The sequence below is a fragment of the Brienomyrus brachyistius genome, chromosome 25, assembly GCF_023856365.1.
Source record: "Brienomyrus brachyistius isolate T26 chromosome 25, BBRACH_0.4, whole genome shotgun sequence".
NCBI lineage: Eukaryota > Metazoa > Chordata > Actinopteri > Osteoglossiformes > Mormyridae > Brienomyrus > Brienomyrus brachyistius.
In genome coordinates this window covers 5,832,812-5,853,379 of record NC_064557.1, presented here as the reverse complement: position 1 = coordinate 5,853,379, position 20,568 = coordinate 5,832,812, and the positions used below count along the sequence as shown (strand labels likewise).

General features: G+C 45.4%; 2 protein-coding genes across 4 annotated transcripts; one reads left to right on the top strand and one right to left on the bottom strand.

The window, feature by feature from the left end:
• Window positions 1–4,879: 4,879 nt before the first annotated feature.
• On the top strand, window positions 4,880–8,851 carry xpa (xeroderma pigmentosum, complementation group A). Of its 2 annotated transcripts, none has more exons than XM_048995938.1 (7): window positions 4,880–4,946; window positions 5,347–5,533; window positions 6,227–6,334; window positions 6,482–6,587; window positions 7,081–7,246; window positions 7,355–7,472; window positions 8,004–8,851. In XM_048995938.1, exons 2-7 carry the CDS (start codon window positions 5,365–5,367, stop codon window positions 8,156–8,158), a joined length of 822 nt encoding a protein of 273 aa, XP_048851895.1. In that variant the 5' UTR covers window positions 4,880–4,946; window positions 5,347–5,364; the 3' UTR covers window positions 8,159–8,851. The 2 variants fall into 2 exon arrangements, with proteins under 2 accessions (XP_048851895.1, XP_048851894.1); XM_048995937.1 differs by having other exon boundaries at window positions 4,891–5,061.
• A 1,498-nt stretch (window positions 8,852–10,349) lies between these two features.
• On the bottom strand, window positions 10,350–18,424 carry LOC125720464 (uncharacterized). 2 transcript variants are annotated; one of them, XM_048995936.1, is made up of 8 exons: window positions 18,082–18,424; window positions 14,963–15,039; window positions 14,310–14,597; window positions 12,119–12,166; window positions 11,972–12,019; window positions 11,825–11,872; window positions 11,678–11,725; window positions 10,350–11,255 (listed from the first exon to the last, which is right to left on the bottom strand). In XM_048995936.1, the coding sequence occupies exons 2-8, from the start codon at window positions 15,030–15,032 to the stop codon at window positions 11,041–11,043; spliced, it is 765 nt and encodes a 254-aa protein (XP_048851893.1). In that variant the 5' UTR covers window positions 15,033–15,039; window positions 18,082–18,424; the 3' UTR covers window positions 10,350–11,040. The 2 variants fall into 2 exon arrangements, with proteins under 2 accessions (XP_048851893.1, XP_048851892.1); XM_048995935.1 differs by lacking the exon at window positions 18,082–18,424 and adding an exon at window positions 17,610–17,713.
• Between the last annotated feature and the right edge of the window lie 2,144 nt (window positions 18,425–20,568).

Below are 20,568 nucleotides of genomic sequence, written 5' to 3'. Positions count from 1 at the left end.
GGTTAATTAATACAAGTGATAGCATAATACTGCATTAATTCTGCCCATTCGAGTAAAGTGTAACCAAGATGTAAATGGGGGTGTTACTGGGAACCTGGACCTCAAATTCACATTAAATCATTTACATAATTTCATTCTGTAATACAGATTATTACAGGTGTATATATTGTGCATCGTATAATATTTCACACTGTAGTACAGATTATTACATGTATATATTGTATATCTTACAATATTTTATAATGTAATACGGATGATCACGTGCATATGTATTGTAAGGCTGTTTTTTGGTGCCAAACTCCATTTCTTTGTCTGAAGTACTTGTACTATGTACGATGACAATAATGATGAATCTAATCTAATCTAAAATTACTCGGGAAATGCATTTAACAAAAATCTTCACCTCTGAGTTTCATGTCATTGATACTGCCAGTCGAGCGAGTGTTACTGGCCTGTAGCGAGGGCTTATGAATTCTGCCCCATTTCGTTGTCCCTGTTTCCCTCATTCCGAGGGCTCAGTAATGAAGCGTTGCGGTACGGGGCCTTATTAGCCCCCAGCGAGGGGCTATTCCTGCTCCTCACTTTAATGAGGGGAGCAGCACGAAAATCCGGCAAAGGCTGCTACCTCCACACAAGCTTCAGCCAAGCATTGGGCTTTAATTATGTAATGCAACGTAATTAATGTAATGTAATGTGTTACTCCTCCTGATAATTATACTCACACCTTTGACTTGCTCGTCCCAATTCTTCGGTTTATGGGACAATCTTGTGAACTCCAGTGTTTATTAGTAATTTCAGCCGCATGAATCAGTCAAATTTATAGAATGATATTGTTGTCTGTAGTGAATTATAGAAAATGTCAGATTTTTTATATTTAATTTTATCTAATTAATTTTCATAATCCAAACCAGTTCGAAACGGGCTCAGTTTACAATTCAACAAATCCATGTCCTTCTTTCCAAATCAAATACGAATTAGCCCTTCATATGAGGACAGTTGGATCAAATCCGTCAAACTTGTACCATTCCCACAGTTCCTTGTTACTTGTGACAATTACATGTGTCGACTTGAACTGCTCTCAGCCTCCCTTGATTGGCACCGTCACTGGGAAGCGGTCAGTCAGTCGCAGTATGGTACAATATTCCATCCATAAAAGCCATCCATGATCACATTCCCTGCTGGTTTCCCACCATTCTCCCCAGTCCTTGTAGAACACAGTGCAGCCAGCGGGCATTTCTTGGGCATGTCTGGACTTGCCCACTCCGGGGCAGCCCGCTATGACAGCGAAATGGGGCTTGAAATCCCATGGTGCCATGTAGTTGCAACGATCTTGAAGTGCTAAGTCCTTGATGATACTTCAGTGTTGCCGCTGGATAGACGCCTCCAATAGCAGAAAGATCTCCGCCACTTGTCTTCAACATTTGAAGGGCTCTGTCCAGCCCTGTTCGCTGTGCTTGCCATGGCTATTCCAGTACGCAGGTCAGGATCGCCGTCTATCGTACGATATTTTTCATTGTCGCCATCCGTTCCTCCGGCTGGTTGAAAATGAGCCCACGATGAAATCAGTCTCTTCATGCTCGTCACAAATCCTCGTAGGACATTTCCACTCATTGCCAGTTAGTCCTTGTGCTACTGTACGTCGACATCCACAACGCCGTCCGAGAGCGTTTATTTCGAGTTCATCCCTCTTCAAAATGCAGCTGCTGATACAGCCGCTACAGCACTGTTGAAGAGGATAACCGATATCGTTCCTGAAGAACAAGAGGGCAAACTAACCGCCCAGGCATATGACAGGGCTGCCGTGACGAGGGGAGATACAGGGGGATTGCAGTGTAACGCACATCCACTGCAGTGACGGGCAAATGAACCTTCACAAACCATTTGCTGTATTTCCCGCCTGCGCCCAGTGTTCCTGGGATAGGCTCCGATCCCCCCCACGACCCCAGTTAGGATTAAGCGGTTTCAGGAAATAGATGGATAGATAGATGGATGGATGGATGGATGAATGGATGCATGCATGGATGGATGGATGAATGGATGGATTACTATTATTATTACTCTCCTGATGGGTTTCATTCACCACTGAGGAAGGGAGACACTCGGGTGTACAGATGTGGTTATTTCACATTTCTGATGTTAACCAGCAAGACAGAAAACTTTGTTGCTGTAGTCAGAGGGTTTTGATGATATCTTGACTTAGAGATGTGAAAATTTAATTCTGCTGTTTGCTGTTATTTCATATATATGCGATGCTATGCTCAGTCAGGCTAAGCAGAGGTTCTCTTTTACCAAACACCTCATCAGTGCCACCCTGTTGCATGCAGACTTGTTCCCAGAGCACAATGTAAAGTTCCCGGATTCAGCACTGGAAACAACACTGGAGGCTTAACCTATGTTGGACAAGGCCAAGCTTAAAACAGAATTATCCCTGATCTATGTTAATGACGAATTCAAGGCTTGCAGTGGTGCACTGACTTCATTCCAGTTTTTCATGGAGAACAACCTTCAGGGCACCTTAAATGAGACTGAAAGTCTTCTAGAGATCCACATCACCACACCCACGACAGCTGAAGTAGAGAGGTGCTTCTCCACTTTAAGGAGGATTAAGACCTTCCTGAGGAACAGCATGAAACAGGACTGTCTGAATGCTCTGGCTAAGCTCTCCATGGAGAAAGGAACTTGTAGGAAGAATTCCTGATTTTAACACGAGGGTCGTTGAGAGGTTTGCCACTCAGAAAGTCACTTTTCCTACTTAAATTGTACATAGCTGACATCATTCAGCAATATATGTCATTCAAGAAAATCCTAATACTTTGTCTTAATTAGGCGTTTGCTAATATTTCTCTTTAGGTTTCTGAACCAGATTTTTTCCATAATCTTGATTCACATTATTACACTGGCACACACATCTGTATATTCATACTGTATATGATCACATTAGGACTGTAACGAATGATACATTTAATCATCTATCAACCTACTGTTTGTTATGCCAATTAAATCTCTCTTACAAAGCACTGGAATCCCGCAGTTTTGTTAAATTGCATTGGGATGGTTACTGTGATGGTTACCACAGCACAGACAGCCCCAGCTAGAATATTATTCGCCAGCTGTCACTGATCACGTTCTATATTGGTTAAGTCAGCTAGGACCGCCCCCCGGAGGCTGCTCTGAGAACTGCACGGCTTGCTACCCTGGTACAGTATGTCTCACACTTCAGTAAGGCCCTGTAGTTCTCAATGGGGGTTAAGTCAGGCAATGAGGGAAACCTGGTCATAATTTAATCACCTATCAAGCCTTTTTTGGCCAATCTTTGGAATACTTTGTTGCATGGGAAGGTACACTGTCCTGCATGAACATCACGACCTTTCTGAGAGCTGCTGACTTCTTCTTGTACCAGTGTTGGAAGAAAGTATCTTTTAGAAACAGAGAGTACATCTTATAGTTAATTTTTCACATCACCTGCAAATCAAAAAAGGTTCATCACTGATAACCGCATTAGCCCTCCACCACCTTGCTGGTGCCTGAAGAAGGTGTCCATCCACAGGCCCACCTGCTCCACCAAGAGTCACCCTAGTCTCATCTCTCCATAGGATCTCTGTAAAATCAGCCTTGAGACCTTCTCGTGCCCATTCTCCAGCCTTTAGCTTGTGTACCTGACTGAGCTGAGGTCGTGTTCCAGCCTTTGTGACCATAACAATGTCACATAGCACCCGGCACCTAGTACTTCCAGAGATTCCATTCGGACTGCAGTTCTGTAAAATGGCGGCACTTGGCTAAAGCTTTCTGCAAGGCTTCCCTTTAATTTGACACATATCTTTGGCTGTTCATTTGTGTCGTCTTCTCTCTACCTGCTTCTTCAGTCTTATTTGGCTGTTGCCCATAAAACACTTGATTGTATGATCACCTTTTAAAAGTTTGGCAGTTTTGCATGCAAGTGATTTTAATAGTAATAATAATTTGCTTAATAATTCTGCAGAGGAAAGTTTTCAGGTTTCCTGTTTTACTCCAAATAGGATTCTGCTCAGACCAAATACTCAACAGGCTCGGTTCTGAAACAGTCCATTCATAACTGCAGATTAATCTGGACAGAAACTATGGCTTGTAAGAGAAGGTAGAAGCAAAACACACACTTGTGTAATAATTCTGCATTCAGTGTATTTATATGTCAGCATAATTAAATACTTATTACATTTCTCCGGGGAAGCCCAGGTTCGATTCCCAGTCAATGCAAGCACATGTTCCCAGAAATTTTCCCAGGGATCAATGAAGGTATCTTAACAGACAGCAAACATGTAAACATATCACAGCCAACAGACATTCACTAGTCTACCAGAAACAACCTTAATTAGTCAAGACCTTTTCACTTGGAGCAGAAATGATACAACAGATGGAAGAGAGCGTTTCATTCCGCATCTGTGCGTTTTCTCTTAGGACGTGGGGAAATCGGTTCCGCATGTAGTACAACAGATGCAGCGCCCCGCAGTTGCCAAAAAAGGACATGCATGTATTTTCACACATGTCATATATACAGTGTAACCGTAAGTGCCCTTAGCAGCGCGGATACTAAAACCATCTGCGGATCGTTTTCATGAACTGAAAACGTACGCAATGCTGCCTGTGCAACCACCGTATCACTTCTCAAAAGCACAAATGAATACAAATTAGACATAATAACTATATTTTTCTTTTAAATTAATTATTGAACTGTTTTTCATCCATGGTACCCAACCAGCAGATGTTACATCACTGATCTTTGGTAGCGCATAATGTTCAATTATCATTAACAGCTAATAACTGTTTATTATGCTTCGACTATTAGTCGACATTATTAGGTTGTTGTAAAAGCGCTGCGCCGCCCGCATATGGACATACAGTATTACGTCATCGATACGCGCAGACTCCCATGTCAAAACAAAGAACGGCAGGATAAAGCTCCACTACTGGTATTTAAATTAACTAACCTTCTCATTTTCCTCTCGATGTCTAGCAGAGCATGCAGTGTTGTTAGGTCGACGGCTGTCTCACTGTCCTGTACGGATACCTTATGTTCACTATAAGGCAAGATTCTGAATCGATCGGCTCTTTGTAATTCCATAACGACGCGGCGGCGCTTCCCCCACTTTTACACTTTATACATTATCGCAACTTTTGCGATCTAGATTAAGCTTCAGCTGGTATTTCAAAGCTTTCTGGATCTGCTGAAAACCGGTTACTGGTAACTACAAATGCTAAAATAATTGTGTCGGAAATGTAATTCTAGAGTAAGTCCCTCGTTTTCTCTTTGCTTCTTTAGTAAGTAAACTAAATCTCATATTTGGGGCGATAATATAATCTGCTTTTTAGGAACGGAACGGAGCGGAAATGGAACCGATAAGAGGTACCAAGGATGACACGTCGTTGTCGGCTGAGGAAAAGGGGCAGAGCGGCGAGGTTCTATCCGCGGCCGTGCGAGCGAAGATCGAACGTAACCGGCAGAGGGCGCTGATGCTCCGGCAGGCCCGGCTCGCCAGCAGACCGTCTGCTCCCCAAGGTGACCGGGCCGATACCATCTGACTGAAATTACGCGTTTGTGACATTAAGTCTCTCAGCCAATGGGAAGTGTTTTGTTGTAGTTTCAGGGAACTTGGAGAAAGATAAACACTCTATACCTCTTTATTTATTCCTTTGCAGAAACTTATCAGGATATGTGTTTTCGATTGTGTATATATTTGTTTCAGGATCTTTATATCTGATTTTGTATATATTTGTGATCTCCCTTTAAAGGGAATTCCATCCATCCATTTTCCAAACCGCTTATCCTACTGGGTCGCGGTGGGTTCGGAGCCTATCCCGGAAGCAATGGGCACGAGGCAGGGAACAACCCAGGATGGGGGGCCAGCCCATCGCAGGGCCCACTCACACACCATTCACTCTCACATGCACAACTACGGGCAATATAGCAAGTCCAAATAGCCTGTTTTTGGACTGTGGGGGGAAACCGGAGTACCCAGAGGAAACCCCACGACGACATGGGGAGAACATGCAAACCCCACACACATGTGACCCAGGCGGAGATTCGAACACGGGTCCCTGAGGTGTGAGGCAACAGTGCTAACCACTGCACCACCATGCCGCCCCTTACAGTGCTAACCACTGCACCACCATGCCGCCCCATACAGTGCTAACCACTGCACCACCATGCCGCCCCTAAAGGGAATTGAACGTGTTTATTTAAAATTTTCAGGTGGCACATGTGCCAAAGTTTCCAAAGTGATTGACTCTGGGGGAGGCTTCTTCATTGAGGAAGAAGAGGAGGAGGAGCAGAGAGTGACGAAGGTGGTTCACCAGCCAGGTACGTTTGAAATCTCACCTAAATGGATGCTCCACACCTTAAATGTTCACTGCAGATCCATGACGGTCCACTGCGTCTCTGGTAGTAATACTGCACCCGCTGGGAAGGTCTGCAGCATCCATTTCACGTGTGATTTCTTTCCATCAGGACCGGTGATTGAACCAGACTACCTGGTGTGTGAAGACTGCGATAAGCCATTTATGGACTCCTACCTCAGCAACAGCTTTGACCTGCATGTCTGTGACAAATGCAGGTACTGGCATCGTTAGATCACTACTCAGAGTGATTTCCAGACATTTAAGATCTTGCTGTCTGGTTCATCACTGATGCTTCTGTCTGAGTTTGCCTCTTGATCAGTGTTGTGGCTGTGATAAACTGCCTTTTAACAAAGAAATATCCCATTGTGCTGAGTCAGGACCAGGGGCGGACAGGCCACAAAAAGCAGGGAGCTTGCCACCAACCGGCAGGGCAGGTCCCCTTGGTCTCTTGGTGTATTTTGCCGGTGGGGGGTTACCCTGGTATATTTTGCCAATCATGATCAACCGTAAACCGGTTAGCCACCAATGAAACATCATCCATTAATCATCTCCTCAGAACAACCGTTATGTTCTGCGCCCCTGCTTTTTAAATCCGGGGTTGGGGAAGAAAGACTGGCCAACCAGGAGCATTCCAGAACTTTACAATGCACATGGTCAGGTCCCACGGGTCTCGGGGAGTTGATGGGTACAGTGGATTTGCCCTCTCAGGGACAACGAGATCAAACACAAACTGATCTCACGGACGGAGGCCAAGCAGACATATCTACTGAAGGACTGTGACCTGGACCTGAGGGAGCCCCCGCTGAAGTTTGTGCTGAAGAAGAATCCCCACAACCCACATTGGGGCGACATGAAACTCTACCTGAAGCTGCAGGTGGGGGCCTGGTGCCACTTGGGGATGTGCAGCAGGCTACATGGAGAATTCCTGTGGAGCACATGGCTGTTGACCTGGTGGGATATCTGCCCCCCCCCCCCCCCCCAGGTGGTGAAACGCTCTCTGGAGGTGTGGGGCAGCGAGGAGGCACTAGAGGAGGCCCGAGAGGCCAGGGAGGAGAACCGGGAGATGCAGAAGCAGAGACGCTTCAACAAAAAGGTCAAAGGTAAGAAATCAAAAGGAGAGTGGCGGTGAATTCCAGGTACTCCTCCACGTAGGGAGGCGGCGTAGTGGCTCTGAGGCTAGGGATCCGTGCTGTTGCTGGTTCGAATTCCGTGAATGCTAGGGGCCCTTGAGCGGGGCCCTTAACCTGCAATTGCCTCATCCTGGGTATGACGTTATCCAACCTCCAGGGATAATTTGGGGGTGGGTGGCAGGATTGGCACAGTTGGGGGGAAAACCCACGCTGCTCCATTCCATCTGGACTAGTGTGGTGCTGAGGTATCACCCACCGCAGTGCAGCACTCAGCTTCTCATCCCCGAGGAGGTTCGTTGTGTGGTGGGTACGGCACCGTGCTGTAATCAGGGCTCCTCCTTGCATACCTCCATGTACTGTTCGGGCAGCTGTGACAAGACGACTGACGTTTATGGAAGCAGAATGACAAGTATTTTTGGCCATGAGTAGAGATCCACAGAGGTTCACTGAACGTGTAAAAAAATGCTTTAAATGTCAAAGAGGCACCTGCCTGCTTCTCAGAGCTCCGCCGGGCCGTGAGGAGCAGCATGTGGAAGAAGGACACGAGCGTCCACCAGCACGAGTACGGGCCGGAGGAGGTGCTGGACGAAGAGGAGGACACCTACAAGAAGGTGTGTCTCACCTGCGGCCACCAGCTCACCTACGAGAAGATGTGAGCAGCACCTGACTGTCTGGAGACGGCAGGGTGGTGCTTTCTGAGGACCTCAGGACAGGCGTCAGTCCCGGGACCAAAGGATGAGGTCTTCTGGCTCCTGTCTCTGCTTTAGAAGCACAGGCTGACAACCTGCTATTTCAGGCAGTATCTGCTACGTGGATTTAAGGAAGACGGGTGGATCAGCCAGTAACGTGATAACTGGCCATAACGTAATAACTTTCTAATGCAATAATGGTAGCTAAAACATTGTTGGCTGCTACAACAGACAATAATGTAATAACTTTACAACTTATTATAAATTACGCGCAAAATGTTACGTTTTTGATTCGGAGATTGTATTATTGGTAAGTTGTCACAAGGTTGACTTTACGTTAAGAATGATAAAATATTAGCTTTTGCAGTTACTGCACTATTGGCCACTTAACGTGAACAGAAGTAGACGTATAGTGTTATGAACTCATGACATACCTGTGTTGTACATACGCTATATTTGGATTGTTATTTTGTATTAAAAGGTAAGTTCCAGGCTTGGACAGTGTAGTGAGCTCTTTGTAACATTCTTAATGGGTCATAACCCTTAAATTAAATGTGACATAGAAAACAAATACTGTAAGCAGATCTAGTAGAAATAATTATAATGTATCTGAATAAAAAGACTATTTTTGTAATGCAAATAAAATTTCTATATAAACCATTACTATTCCTGTATTGGTGCATGCATGGTGGGGGGCAATTGAAAGATTCTGCAACCCCTCTACTTGTCATATTTTACTAAGTGCCTCTTTAAATAACAGATTGGGCTCTGCCTCCCCAGTTAGCCCACTCTGGTACACGACCCCTCCCCTGCCACTGCTGGAAGTTCCTGACCCATGGAATACCCCCCCGGGGTGGGGTGCAACCCTCGAGCAGAGCGCACAAATTCACATTCATGACAATTTGGCAACTCCAAGTCAGCGGTTCTCAAACTTTTTAGCGCAGTTTCACAGCCCATTTTGATAAATAATATCAGTACAAAGTAGCAGAGGATGCACACAGGGAACCAGGGAGACCCAGGGAACCAGTTGGGTTTGGCCTGGACATAATGGTCACTTTGCTCTGACCCTCACATTAGATTATTGAGAACCTGAGATTCTCCCTGAGGGTGCAGATCGATAACAGTGAATATCCTCCTATTCAAGCTGCATATCCGCTATGATGGTCATTCACTTTGACATTATATGACACATTACAACACGATCATGGTGAGATGCACTGTGGGATCTCACAGGAAGTGAAGGCTGACACACATCTTCTCAGTGTGACCACATGGTGGTGGCCATGACACCCCTGTCCTCTGACCCATCTGGAGGTTCTGCTCCCAGATTCTTATGCTGTTCTACAGGCCCGATTCGTGGAGCTGGATAAAACACACAACTATTAAATGGCATAAATAAATAGTTTTATTGTATAAAGCTACATAAATGTATTTCTCAATAGGGTTTTTAACAGGCTTCTTTACATTCATATGTAACATTCATATGTATCCATGGTCCATTGATAAAAAGGTTTAAAACCCAATAAAGAGTTTCACCTAAAAAGTTATTAAATTTCCTCTTTAGCTGGTAGCCATGACTGTCACAGAGACGGACACATCAAAAAGCACCTTGTTACAAATACTTATCTATCAAATGTAACAAAATAAAACATTTTCTCACCCTATTTAAAATACATGTAAATTTGAAAATACAAAAAATACATGATTATATACTCTGGAAAAACTTAAGAGACCACAGCAACATTTTTAGCTTCACTAATATCTAAATTTATGGCTTTGCTTCTGTGTGAAATACACGTTTTTTTGTAAACTCCAGCCTGGCTCTTCACTGTTCCTCATTGATGAAAGGCTTCTTCCCTGCTTTATGGGACTTCAGTCCTGCTTCTAGGAGCCTTAATGTTTCCTTTCCCTTTGAAGGTCACCTGATATTATCCTCCAATTCATAAGAAACTGTTGGATAAGTTGACGGTCATCTCTGGTATTAGAAAGTCTCTCCTACCCTCTGCCTGGCTGGTTTCTGGTTGATCCCAGTGTCTGCTGCTTCACATTGTTCTTGTGTCCTGCTCTTAGAAACTTTGAGCCTGGAAGCAGCCTGCTGCTCAGTGTAGCTTCTGCCAGCAGAACCAGGATTAAACCAGGATTGAAAAAAATGAAGATGTTTTTTTTAATGTGTAGTGGTCTCTTTTTTCCAGAGCTGTATATCATCACACAATTTCAAGCTTTTGAGCTGTCTTCTGGTATAAGAAATACCGCTATTCAAGTTTTTATTTATTTCAGTAGAGACGCAGCTGTCAGTCTGTGCAAACTGGAATTTGGAATGGAACCCTTTCTCTCTGACATCCAGTACAGCAGAGGTAAGTCGGGATTTTCTATTCCTTATTGCATAGATAGCTTTAGGTAGCACTGGGTGATATATTGATATTGCAATATCGCTTAATGAATTATGGGCATAAATAAAAATCTGTATAACACTGATGTCCGGCCAAATGCTTCATCAGTCATCTGAAGCCCTGCTGAGTATTGCACATGCGCGATATTATATCGATATGATATCACCCAGCCCTAGTTTTGGGTGTCTGATCTCTACTGAGTGTCCACTGGCCTCCAAATTCTGGATAGGAAATGTTTAGAAAGCCCCCAAAACCCTTAACGACCCCGTGTTGAGGAAGAGTGTCTAAGAACTTGGCTGAACGTAAACAATATTCCCATAATCCAACTTAAAGCAAAACAGCTTTCTATACAAGAATAAGAGAACATCCATTTTGTTTTTGGAAAGACATATTTTGGCACCAACATGGTGACTGTAGTGAGCATGTCAGTGTCCTCAGCACACAGAGCAGAGGTGGGATTCAGGCAGGCGGTGGTTCAGTTATTGAGGCAAGTTCAGTACACGGTGGTGAATAACCCTGCCTTTTGGCAGTTTGCCTCTTCCAACATATAAAGATTAAAACCACAAACACCACAAGCAGAGGCACCACAAGCAGAGGCACCACAACCGCAGGCGGCAAAACCGCAGGCACCACGTTCCTGACAGTGTCCACCCGGCTTCCTCCTGCAGACACTCCTGCAGAAAGCAGAGAGATCCGTCAGTGTCCCGGCACATTTTCACACAGACACTCGATCCTCAGTCAGAGTAAAATGTCACTGAAGCAGCCAGTGGAGCCGCATCACCGAGCCGACGGCCCGACCCAGAGCAGCTTCCCGTCTGGCCCCTTTCTGCAGCTGTTACGGACCCCCCCCCCCCCCCCCCATTACCCATAAAATGCTAAATGCTAATAGCGCGGGACGGCCAGGCTGTGAGGAGTGTCTGTCTGCCGTGATCTGCAGGCACTGGGGGAGCCCAGCTAGGCCCTCTGACAGCTTCACCCCCCACTGCCGTGAGGATCTGCTCACTCTACACAGCCCTGCACCCCCCTGAGTCTGCTGAATGGGGGGGGGGGGCTTCACACCCCTATTACAGCCTCGTTACATTAAACCTGCACTCACCTCCTTGTTGGGTCTCTGCTGCCCTTTGCTGCGTGTGGTTCTTTATATCTGTCAGACACAGAGGGACAGAAGGTGTAGAGTCAGTATCAGCCTGTAACATCCAATCACATCCCTATTACTGCCTCGTTACATTAAACCTGCACTCACCTCCTTGTTGGGTCTCTGCTGCCCTTTGCTGCGTGTGGTTCTTTATATCTGTCAGACACAGAGGGACAGAAGGTGTAGAGTCAGTATCAGCCTGTAACATCCAATCACATCCCTATTACTGCCTCGTTACATTAAACCTGCACTCACCTCCTTGTTGGGTCTCTGCTGCCCTTTGCTGCGTGTGGTTCTTTATATCTGTCAGACACAGAGGGACAGAAGGTGTAGAGTCAGTATCAGCCTGTAACATCCAATCACATCCCTATTACTGCCTCGTTACATTAAACCTGCACTCACCTCCTTGTTGGGTCCCTGCTGCCCTTTGCTGCGTGTGGTTCTTTATATCTGTCAGACACAGAGGGACAGAAGGTGTAGAGTCAGTATCAGCCTGTAACATCCAATCACATCCCTATTACTGCCTCGTTACAGAGTCAGGTTCAGCCTGTGACTCAGTAAGAGGTGCAGCACTGAGTGAAGGGCCTGAAATTCATTGTAGAATTTAGTGATCAGTGGTCATTGACACACCACAGCACACAGTGCACAACAACGAAATGCATCCTCTGCATTTAACCCATATGTGACAATGTGACATAACAGGGGGCAGCTAATTCAGTGCCCGGGGAGCAGGGCTTGGGGACGGCACCTTGCTCAGGGTACGAGTGGTGCTTTACTGGTCGGGGATTCGAACCTGCGATCTTTCAATTTATAAGTTAGTTTCCTTAATCATTAAGCCACCACTGCCCACAAAATTTTACAAAAGAGGGGGAAATTCCCCCCTTAAATGCTTCACGAAGGGGGGATTAATACACTTTGGGGAGGGGGGTTAATCTGTCACTATCAATTATATCAAAAAAAGAGTAATCTACCAATTAATCTGACAATTCAAGGAGCTGTTTAAATTTATCATCTAAATATAATATAACTGTGGGAGGAAGGAACCAACCACCCATTGCAGGGTGCAGACGCAGTTTACATATACGGCCAGTTCAGGCGCTCCAGTTCACGTTCTTGGGTTATGGAAGGAAACCTGAGTGTCCATAGAAAAACGTCACGCATTAACAGGGTGAACATGCAAGCTCCACACACACACACACACACACACACACACACACACACACACACACACACACACACACACACACACACACACACACACACACACACACACACACACACACACACACACACACACACACACACAGGGCTACCCACCGTGCCTGGCTTGACTGTGAGACTGACATGACATTTCATGCACATGCAATTGTCTCATCGCATCGCGATAATCTGCTGGTTGCACTAAAATCACTGGAAACTAAATTTAGCAAGTTCTGCTATTTTAATGCTGATTCCTTTCCAATACTTTTGGCAATATAGTGTAATAAATAAAATAATCTAAAGTTTATGTGCTCTCCAAGACAATTGGCTATATAGTTAATTTTCAATTCCTAAATAATGCAAAAACTTCAAAAATCATAATGTGCACTTTTCCCAATATCGTTCAGCCCCAAAAGGCATGGTATGAAAAATAAATACTATATGATTATTATGTAAGATTATTATGTAAGGTAAGATGATGCAGCTAAGTGACGAGGTTAATCTTCATTTTACCAGCAATTATTTAGAAGAATCGTAGAAAGTCCATGAGGCAGGGAACAACCCAGGATGGGGGGGCCAGCCCATCGCAGGGCACACTCACACACCATTCACTCACACATGCACACCTACGGGCAATTTAGTAACTCCAATTAGCCTCAGCATGTTTCTGGGGGGAAACCGGAGTACCCGGAGGAAACCCCACAACGACATGGGGAGAACATGCAAACCCCACACACATGTGACCCAGGCGGAGACTCGAACCCGGGTCCCAGAGGTGTGAGGCAACAGTGCTAACCACTGCACCACCATGCCGCCTCTTACAGTGCTAACCACTGCACCACCATGCCGCCTCTTACAGTGCTAACCACTGCACCACCATGCCGCCCCCCTCACCCTAACCACTGCACCACCATGCCGCCCCCTGTTAGAAAGTCATTTAAGCAAAATAATTTAAGCATGCATGACGACAGAGAGGTTAGGCTCCGAAAGGCTCAATGGCACATACGTATCTATAGCTAGCCTCGCATTTCTGGATGAGTCCATCAAACCTGAACGTCTCCTTTATTAAGATATACTTGTATTGCGGTGATGACTCGCTTTGCAATACTGACAGACGACTGCATTCTCATTCACTTTTTAATGCTTCGACAGAAATGATACTTTCGCTCTTTAAATAGACCCTCATCCGCTGTGCGCGGTCTTCCTTCTGCCAAATTGCCGAGTAATTGAGAAGGAACATTTTAATCATTGCTTTTTATTAACTGAGTTTAAATCGAGAAAGTCTGTTCCTGCAGGTCAGGGAAGGCAGACTGAGTTGGCGGAGGCTCTGCCCCACAGAGACGGGTCTCAGGAGGGTTAAGGGGGAAGGGGAACCGCAAGAGGGCTCACTTACCGTTAACAATAAGGCGAATGCTTTGTATGTCTTCTGGTTCTTCACTGATGCGACATGTGTAATCCCCAGCATCCTTGTCTGTAACATTAATAATATCTAAAGAGAAGTTGTTCTGCTGGATGGATCTAAGCCGGGTTCGGTTGATATGATGTTCAGTTTCACGAAAGGTTCCATTTTCATATGAAGAGACAAGTTGCCCATCTAACATCCACTGAAGCTTCTCTGTGTCCTTAAGTGTTCTTCCATCGCAGCGCAGCGTGACAGTCTCCCCAGTATGAGCTTCAATAGCTGAGAGACCAAGCCATTAAAAGGTTATTATATTAACCACTTTACACACAGTTTCAGATCTCCACACCGATTGGTCTGATCATTGTACCACATGACTTTGCACCAATCACATACCACAGCTTAACTGCAGCTTTAATAACATCACACAGCAGGTAGAGTGTTCAGGCAGCTGACCAAGTTACAGTCTCTACAGCACAACAGGGATACAGACAACGAGAGACCCGACCCCCCCCCCCCGTGTGACAGGAGAATGTCACAGCAGACGACCCTGTCAGACACCCACATCACCTTATAATTAACATAGCAGAGAGACACTGATGTATACAGCTAATTACTCACAGAATCAGTGTGATTCTTTTACTCACCTCCGTTGGCCCCTAAGGCATCAGGGACACAGAATACAAGGGTGAGGAGCAGCTGAAGCCAGGCCACCATTCTCCAGCTAGAGAAGATTGAGATACATTAACATTAAGATACAGTAACATATTAGCCAGCCAACAATACATTATAGGCTAGTCAGATGTATGACTTTGAACAGCATGTGTTCAGTTATGCGTTCCATGACGATGATGTTGTACAGTAATATCTGTCAGCTTTTCTAGTCCATATATTTTTGAATTTGAAAGACAATTTCAAGAAAACAAAATCACAAATAAGCACGTTTCTTCTTTTAAACAGCTGTTGCGTGTTAATGTCATCGAACTAGATAGTGTCGTCTTTCATAGTTCACTTTGCAGTTCTGGTCCTTGTACAAACATAGTGAGAGTTTGGTTTGCATTGCCAGCAGTAAGTCAGACTCGTTCCCGGTGGGTGTTGGACTCCCCCAGGACTACCCTTTGTCCCAAATTCTGTTCATGTTAGTGTTTTGTATTTGCTTTATTATATAATACATACAGTTTGGGGGGGGGGGGGGGGGTTAGGATGATGTCAAACAGGGACCCTAAAAATTTTCACACAGTTGGATCAGTCTACGTTAGGGCTCCAAAATGATGCACTTCCATGGGGGCAAAAACCTATACAGTAGCAGCACCCCTGCATACAGTACAGATTGATAACTGAGCCGCCTTACGCATTCCCAACCTGACCTATCTGGGACAGAGGCTCCCTGCTATGTATTCCTGTCTGCTTACAGCCCCAACAGACACCATCAAGAAACAGCAGGGTCAATGTACCCCAGCAGAACACGTCCTCCAGCCACCTGACAATAGTATACCACTCTCAGAGTAATCTGCAAATAATAATTACAATAAAACATTTTGATAAATACCAAACTCAAAGGTGTAATCATAAAGTATGATGTGGTTTGTTATAAGATTCCATTCTACATTCTCTAACTTATGATGCAGTGCTTCACTCCACGTGTTCACAGTTAATTATGAATACAATAATGTACAGACAGCCCGACCAGGAGCTGTGATCAGCGACTACAGTAGTTATGATGCATTATACTACGGGACCGTTGAATGCTTGAATCTGATTGGCTGACGAACGTTCTGAGGTGTGCAATTATTTTCAGATAAACGCACGGCGAACGTAGTTCCAGGTAGCTCTCTTGACCGCATTACAGTTCAATATCACTTCGCATAGTTAACTGTAATAACGGAAATTAGCATACAGTACCTATACAGCACACAGGACTAACAAAAACAACAACATGACAGACGATTTTCCGAAAGTAAATTTTAATATTTACGGTGAATATGAAACTTTCAACAGCTGGGCTGCAGCAGTATTAGTTAGCCTAGTGTACCAACTTAAAGGCTACACATGACATTTCTCACTAGCGAGGTAATAACAGCGCTGCATCTTAAAGCAGACTTACAGTTTAGAGACGGTGCTTCAGAACACTGTTGAGGGACACACAGAGGTAGCCTAATTCATACAAGCTCTCTCTCTCTCTGTTTCTCTTTCTCTGTGTCGCTGTCTCTCTCGCTCTCTTTCTAATAACTTCATTATTAACTGCATTAGTCTGCTATCAACGGCTCACCAACATTATCGGTTCTGCTGCCTGTACTGGAGAAATTAAGAGAAAATGATTTCCTATGCATTATTGCGACATAAACGTTCTCTTGCGCATTTCATCTGAGCATTTTCACTATTGTAGTAGAGAGAGATCTGTCTTGGAGACTGCGCGGGGGCGTCGGCAGCGGCGGGGGGGGCACGGGGCAACTCACGCGCTCTCCTGCTCTCTCTCACGCAGCAATGCACAACACATACGAGTCGGATATTTCAATTGAAACGCCCCCGCAGTTGCGTACTAATGCTGGAAGGCAGCATTATTAAAGATGCCGGAGAGAAGTAAACGTACAAGTGTGGTTCACATTTCACTGGAGTTGTTCGTGACAATACTTGTTGCCACAAGTGTTTCGCATGTAAGGGTGGAAACACAAGCAACCTGTTAAAACATCTATAGAAAGTCCATCACATCGATGCGGAAAATGCAGTTTCCTAATACCTACATCGCAGATTATCTGTCGTTGCCTCAGTTATGTTATGTTTGCTAGCTGCCTGGAGCCCAAACTCACTATTAACTAAATTATACAATTATGGAATAATGATTAAAAGTAACCAGTAGCCGGCTGACTGAATGTAATAACGCAGCCATAACAATCTGAAATAGCCAGAGCATCTTTTGTCGTTCAGAAATTCAGTTTCAGATCACGGATTAAATGATTTGGAGAAACTAGGGTTACCACACAGTAAATAATGATTAAAGAAAAAGTCCTGTATTCAGTTTCACTTAAAAGTGAACTTTGTTTAGTACATTTGTTTTATATTTCCATCGTCGCAAGATCAATCTATAATTGTTCAAAACATTAGTTTCTTTTACTGTAAAAGTCTATTTTGCATTTCGGTTCACATTATAATCTATATTTGTGACTTGTTCAAAACAATGTTATGGCCGTTTGCAACTCAGGAATATTAATTTTAATACAGTATGTATAAGAAAATAGCAATAGGCAGTACAGGTAAGAATAGCAGTATCGTTAAAATCGTTTTAAAAAAACTCACCACAGACGGTGTGCTTCTCCTCCGAATCTCGCAAATACAATAAATGTTGATAAGATAAGTTTGACTAACTTGCCTTCACGGAATGACATGCGGTCTTCTGCTGCACAGTGCCACTTATAGGTTTTCTTTCTCGGAGGAGGGGGAGGGGCCTGCAGGTTCGAGAACATTCTCGAAGGGCCACATTGACTAATGAAGTTAAATCCTCATTAAATCGAGGATTCAACCCATAGATATGATGCAACTATTAAACTTTTCAGTGCCGTTAATTTTGCATTTTTAATAAATATTCCAGAACGTAGTTCTCCCAGTGCGCACAGTAATAACTTACGTAGAATGGCATGACTTAGATGGCTTGTATATTATATAAAAAATCTCGTTTGTGGCTCAGTGACAAACATGAAGTACAGGACAAAATTACCAGACATAGAATTACAGGGGAACATTACATAGAACACTAACAAAAATACTTTACCTGGCACCTCGTCCATTTCTCCTCCTTTATCTTCTTCTCTCCCATTTTCCTGTTTTCTCCCATCCAAATCAGTGGCTTGTGACTTTACATAATTTTTCTCGGGTTCTTTTTTCCAAAAACAATTTCTGACATGTTTAACTGTACTTCTAAATGCTAAATTGGCGTCAGTAAACTTAGTACACTGACAGAGAGGCCCCCTATCTCCGTCCAGCGTCATTGTTTAATAAACTACTTCAGCATGTACCTGTTGCGTTTATCTTTTCTTCTGAAAAATTTTGTCTAAAGATCTGAGATCATCAATAGAAAAATGAAACACACATTAGAAAAATCGTCTAAAACTGCGACACGGTGCCATTTCATTGTTTTACAATGACTCATCTGATTTAGAAATAATGGCGACCAAGGTGTCACGTGTGAGGGTGAAAATGGCCGTCAGCTCAGGTTCTACAGGTTAAGTTCTCAAGCACATTTGCATAAAATCTTTCAGCACGTTGGTATAGTTCCTTAAAAACAAATTCAACCTGTCTCTCTCAAAGCATAAAAACTATTTCTGACTGAAAATAGGTGAAAATAAAAATGTTGACTTTGGTCAGCTGGCTGGTGTGAGATTTGAGACCAAGTCTGCATGCACATCAGATTCAGGTTAATTTATCATCATTCTTAACATGTTGACACATGAAGAGAACACAATTAGCGACTCAGGTCCAGCAGCATAGAATAAAGTGACAGTAATTCCGTAGTAAATGAAATCTCAATAACTTAATAAGGAGGTAGAATAACTCACTACTGAAAGACATGACTGCACGGCACGGTCTCCAGGCAGATGGGCCTGTTTAGTGGCAGACTGCAGGGCGCGGTCTCCGAGCAGAGGGGTCTGTTTAGTGGCAGACTGCACGGCACGGTCTCCGGGCAGAGGGGTCTGTTTAGTGTCAGACTGCAAGGCACGGTCTCCGGGCAGACGGGTCTGTTTAGTGGCAGACTGCAAGGCACGGTCTCCGGGCAGAGGGGTCTGTGTAGTGTCAGACTGCAAGGCACGGTCTCCGGACAGAGAGGTCTGTTTAGTGGCAGACTGCACAGCGCGGTCTCCGGGCAGAGGGGTCTGTTTAGTGGCAGACTGCAAGGCACGGTCTCCGGGCAGAGGGTCTGTTTAGTGGCAGACTGCACGGCACGGTCTCCAGGCAGATGGGCCTGTTTAGTGGCAGACTGCAGGGCGCGGTCTCCGAGCAGAGGGGTCTGTTTAGTGGCAGACTGCACGGCACGGTCTCCGGGCAGAGGGGTCTGTTTAGTGTCAGACTGCAAGGCACGGTCTCCGGGCAGACGGGTCTGTTTAGTGGCAGACTGCAAGGCACGGTCTCCGGGCAGAGGGGTCTGTTTAGTGTCAGACTGCAAGGCACGGTCTCCGGGCAGAGAGGTCTGTTTAGTGGCAGACTGCACAGCGCGGTCTCCGGGCAGAGGGGTCTGTTTAGTGGCAGACTGCAAGGCACGGTCTCCGGGCAGAGGGTCTGTTTAGTGGCAGACTGCACGGCACGGTCTCCGAGCAGAGGGGTCTGTTTAGTGTCAGACTGCAAGGCACGGTCTCCGGGCAGAGGGTCTGTTTAGTGGCAGACTGCAAGGCACGGTCTCCGGGCAGAGAGGTCTGTTTAGTGGCAGACTGCACAGAGCGGTCTCCGGGCAGAGGGTCTGTTTAGTGGCAGACTGCAAGGCACGGTCTCCGAGCAGAGGGGTCTGTTTAGTGGCAGACTGCACGGCACGGTCTCCGGGCAGAGGGGTCTGTTTAGTGGCAGACTGCACGGCACGGTCTCCGGGCAGAGGGGTCTGTTTAGTGGCAGACTGCACGGCACGGTCTCCGGGCAGAGGGTCTGTTTAGTGGCAGACTGCAAGGCACGGTCTCCGGGCAGAGGGTCTGTTTAGTGGCAGACTGCAAGGCACGGTCTCCGGGCAGAGAGGTCTGTTTAGTGGCAGACTGCAAGGCACGGTCTCCGGGCAGAGGGGTCTGTTTAGTGGCAGACTGCAAGGCACGGTCTCCGGGCAGAGGTGTCTGTTTAGTGTCAGACTGCACGGCACGGTCTCCGAGCAGAGGGGTCTGTTTAGTGGCAGACTGCAAGGCACGGTCTCCGGGCAGAGGGGTCTGTTTAGTGTCAGACTGCACGGCACGGTCTCCGGGCAGAGGGGTCTGTTTAGTGGCAGACTGCACGGCACGGTCTCCGGGCAGAGGGGTCTGTTTAGTGGCAGACTGCACAGCACGGTCTCTGGGCCTAGCTATCCCGCGGTTTTAGCATTTAACATTTAATGAGTAATATTGTGTGTAATACTGGCCTAGCAGACAGGGTGCTTAGCAGAACTCTCCGAGTCTGTGCATACTATTATTGCACGGGATACCTGTGTTACACCATATTTTGTGACCACCGTAACTTATGATTCCAGAGGCGCCGTTTCACATTTATTGGGAATGACCACAAAGCTTCCTGTTGACTTGCATCACCACTC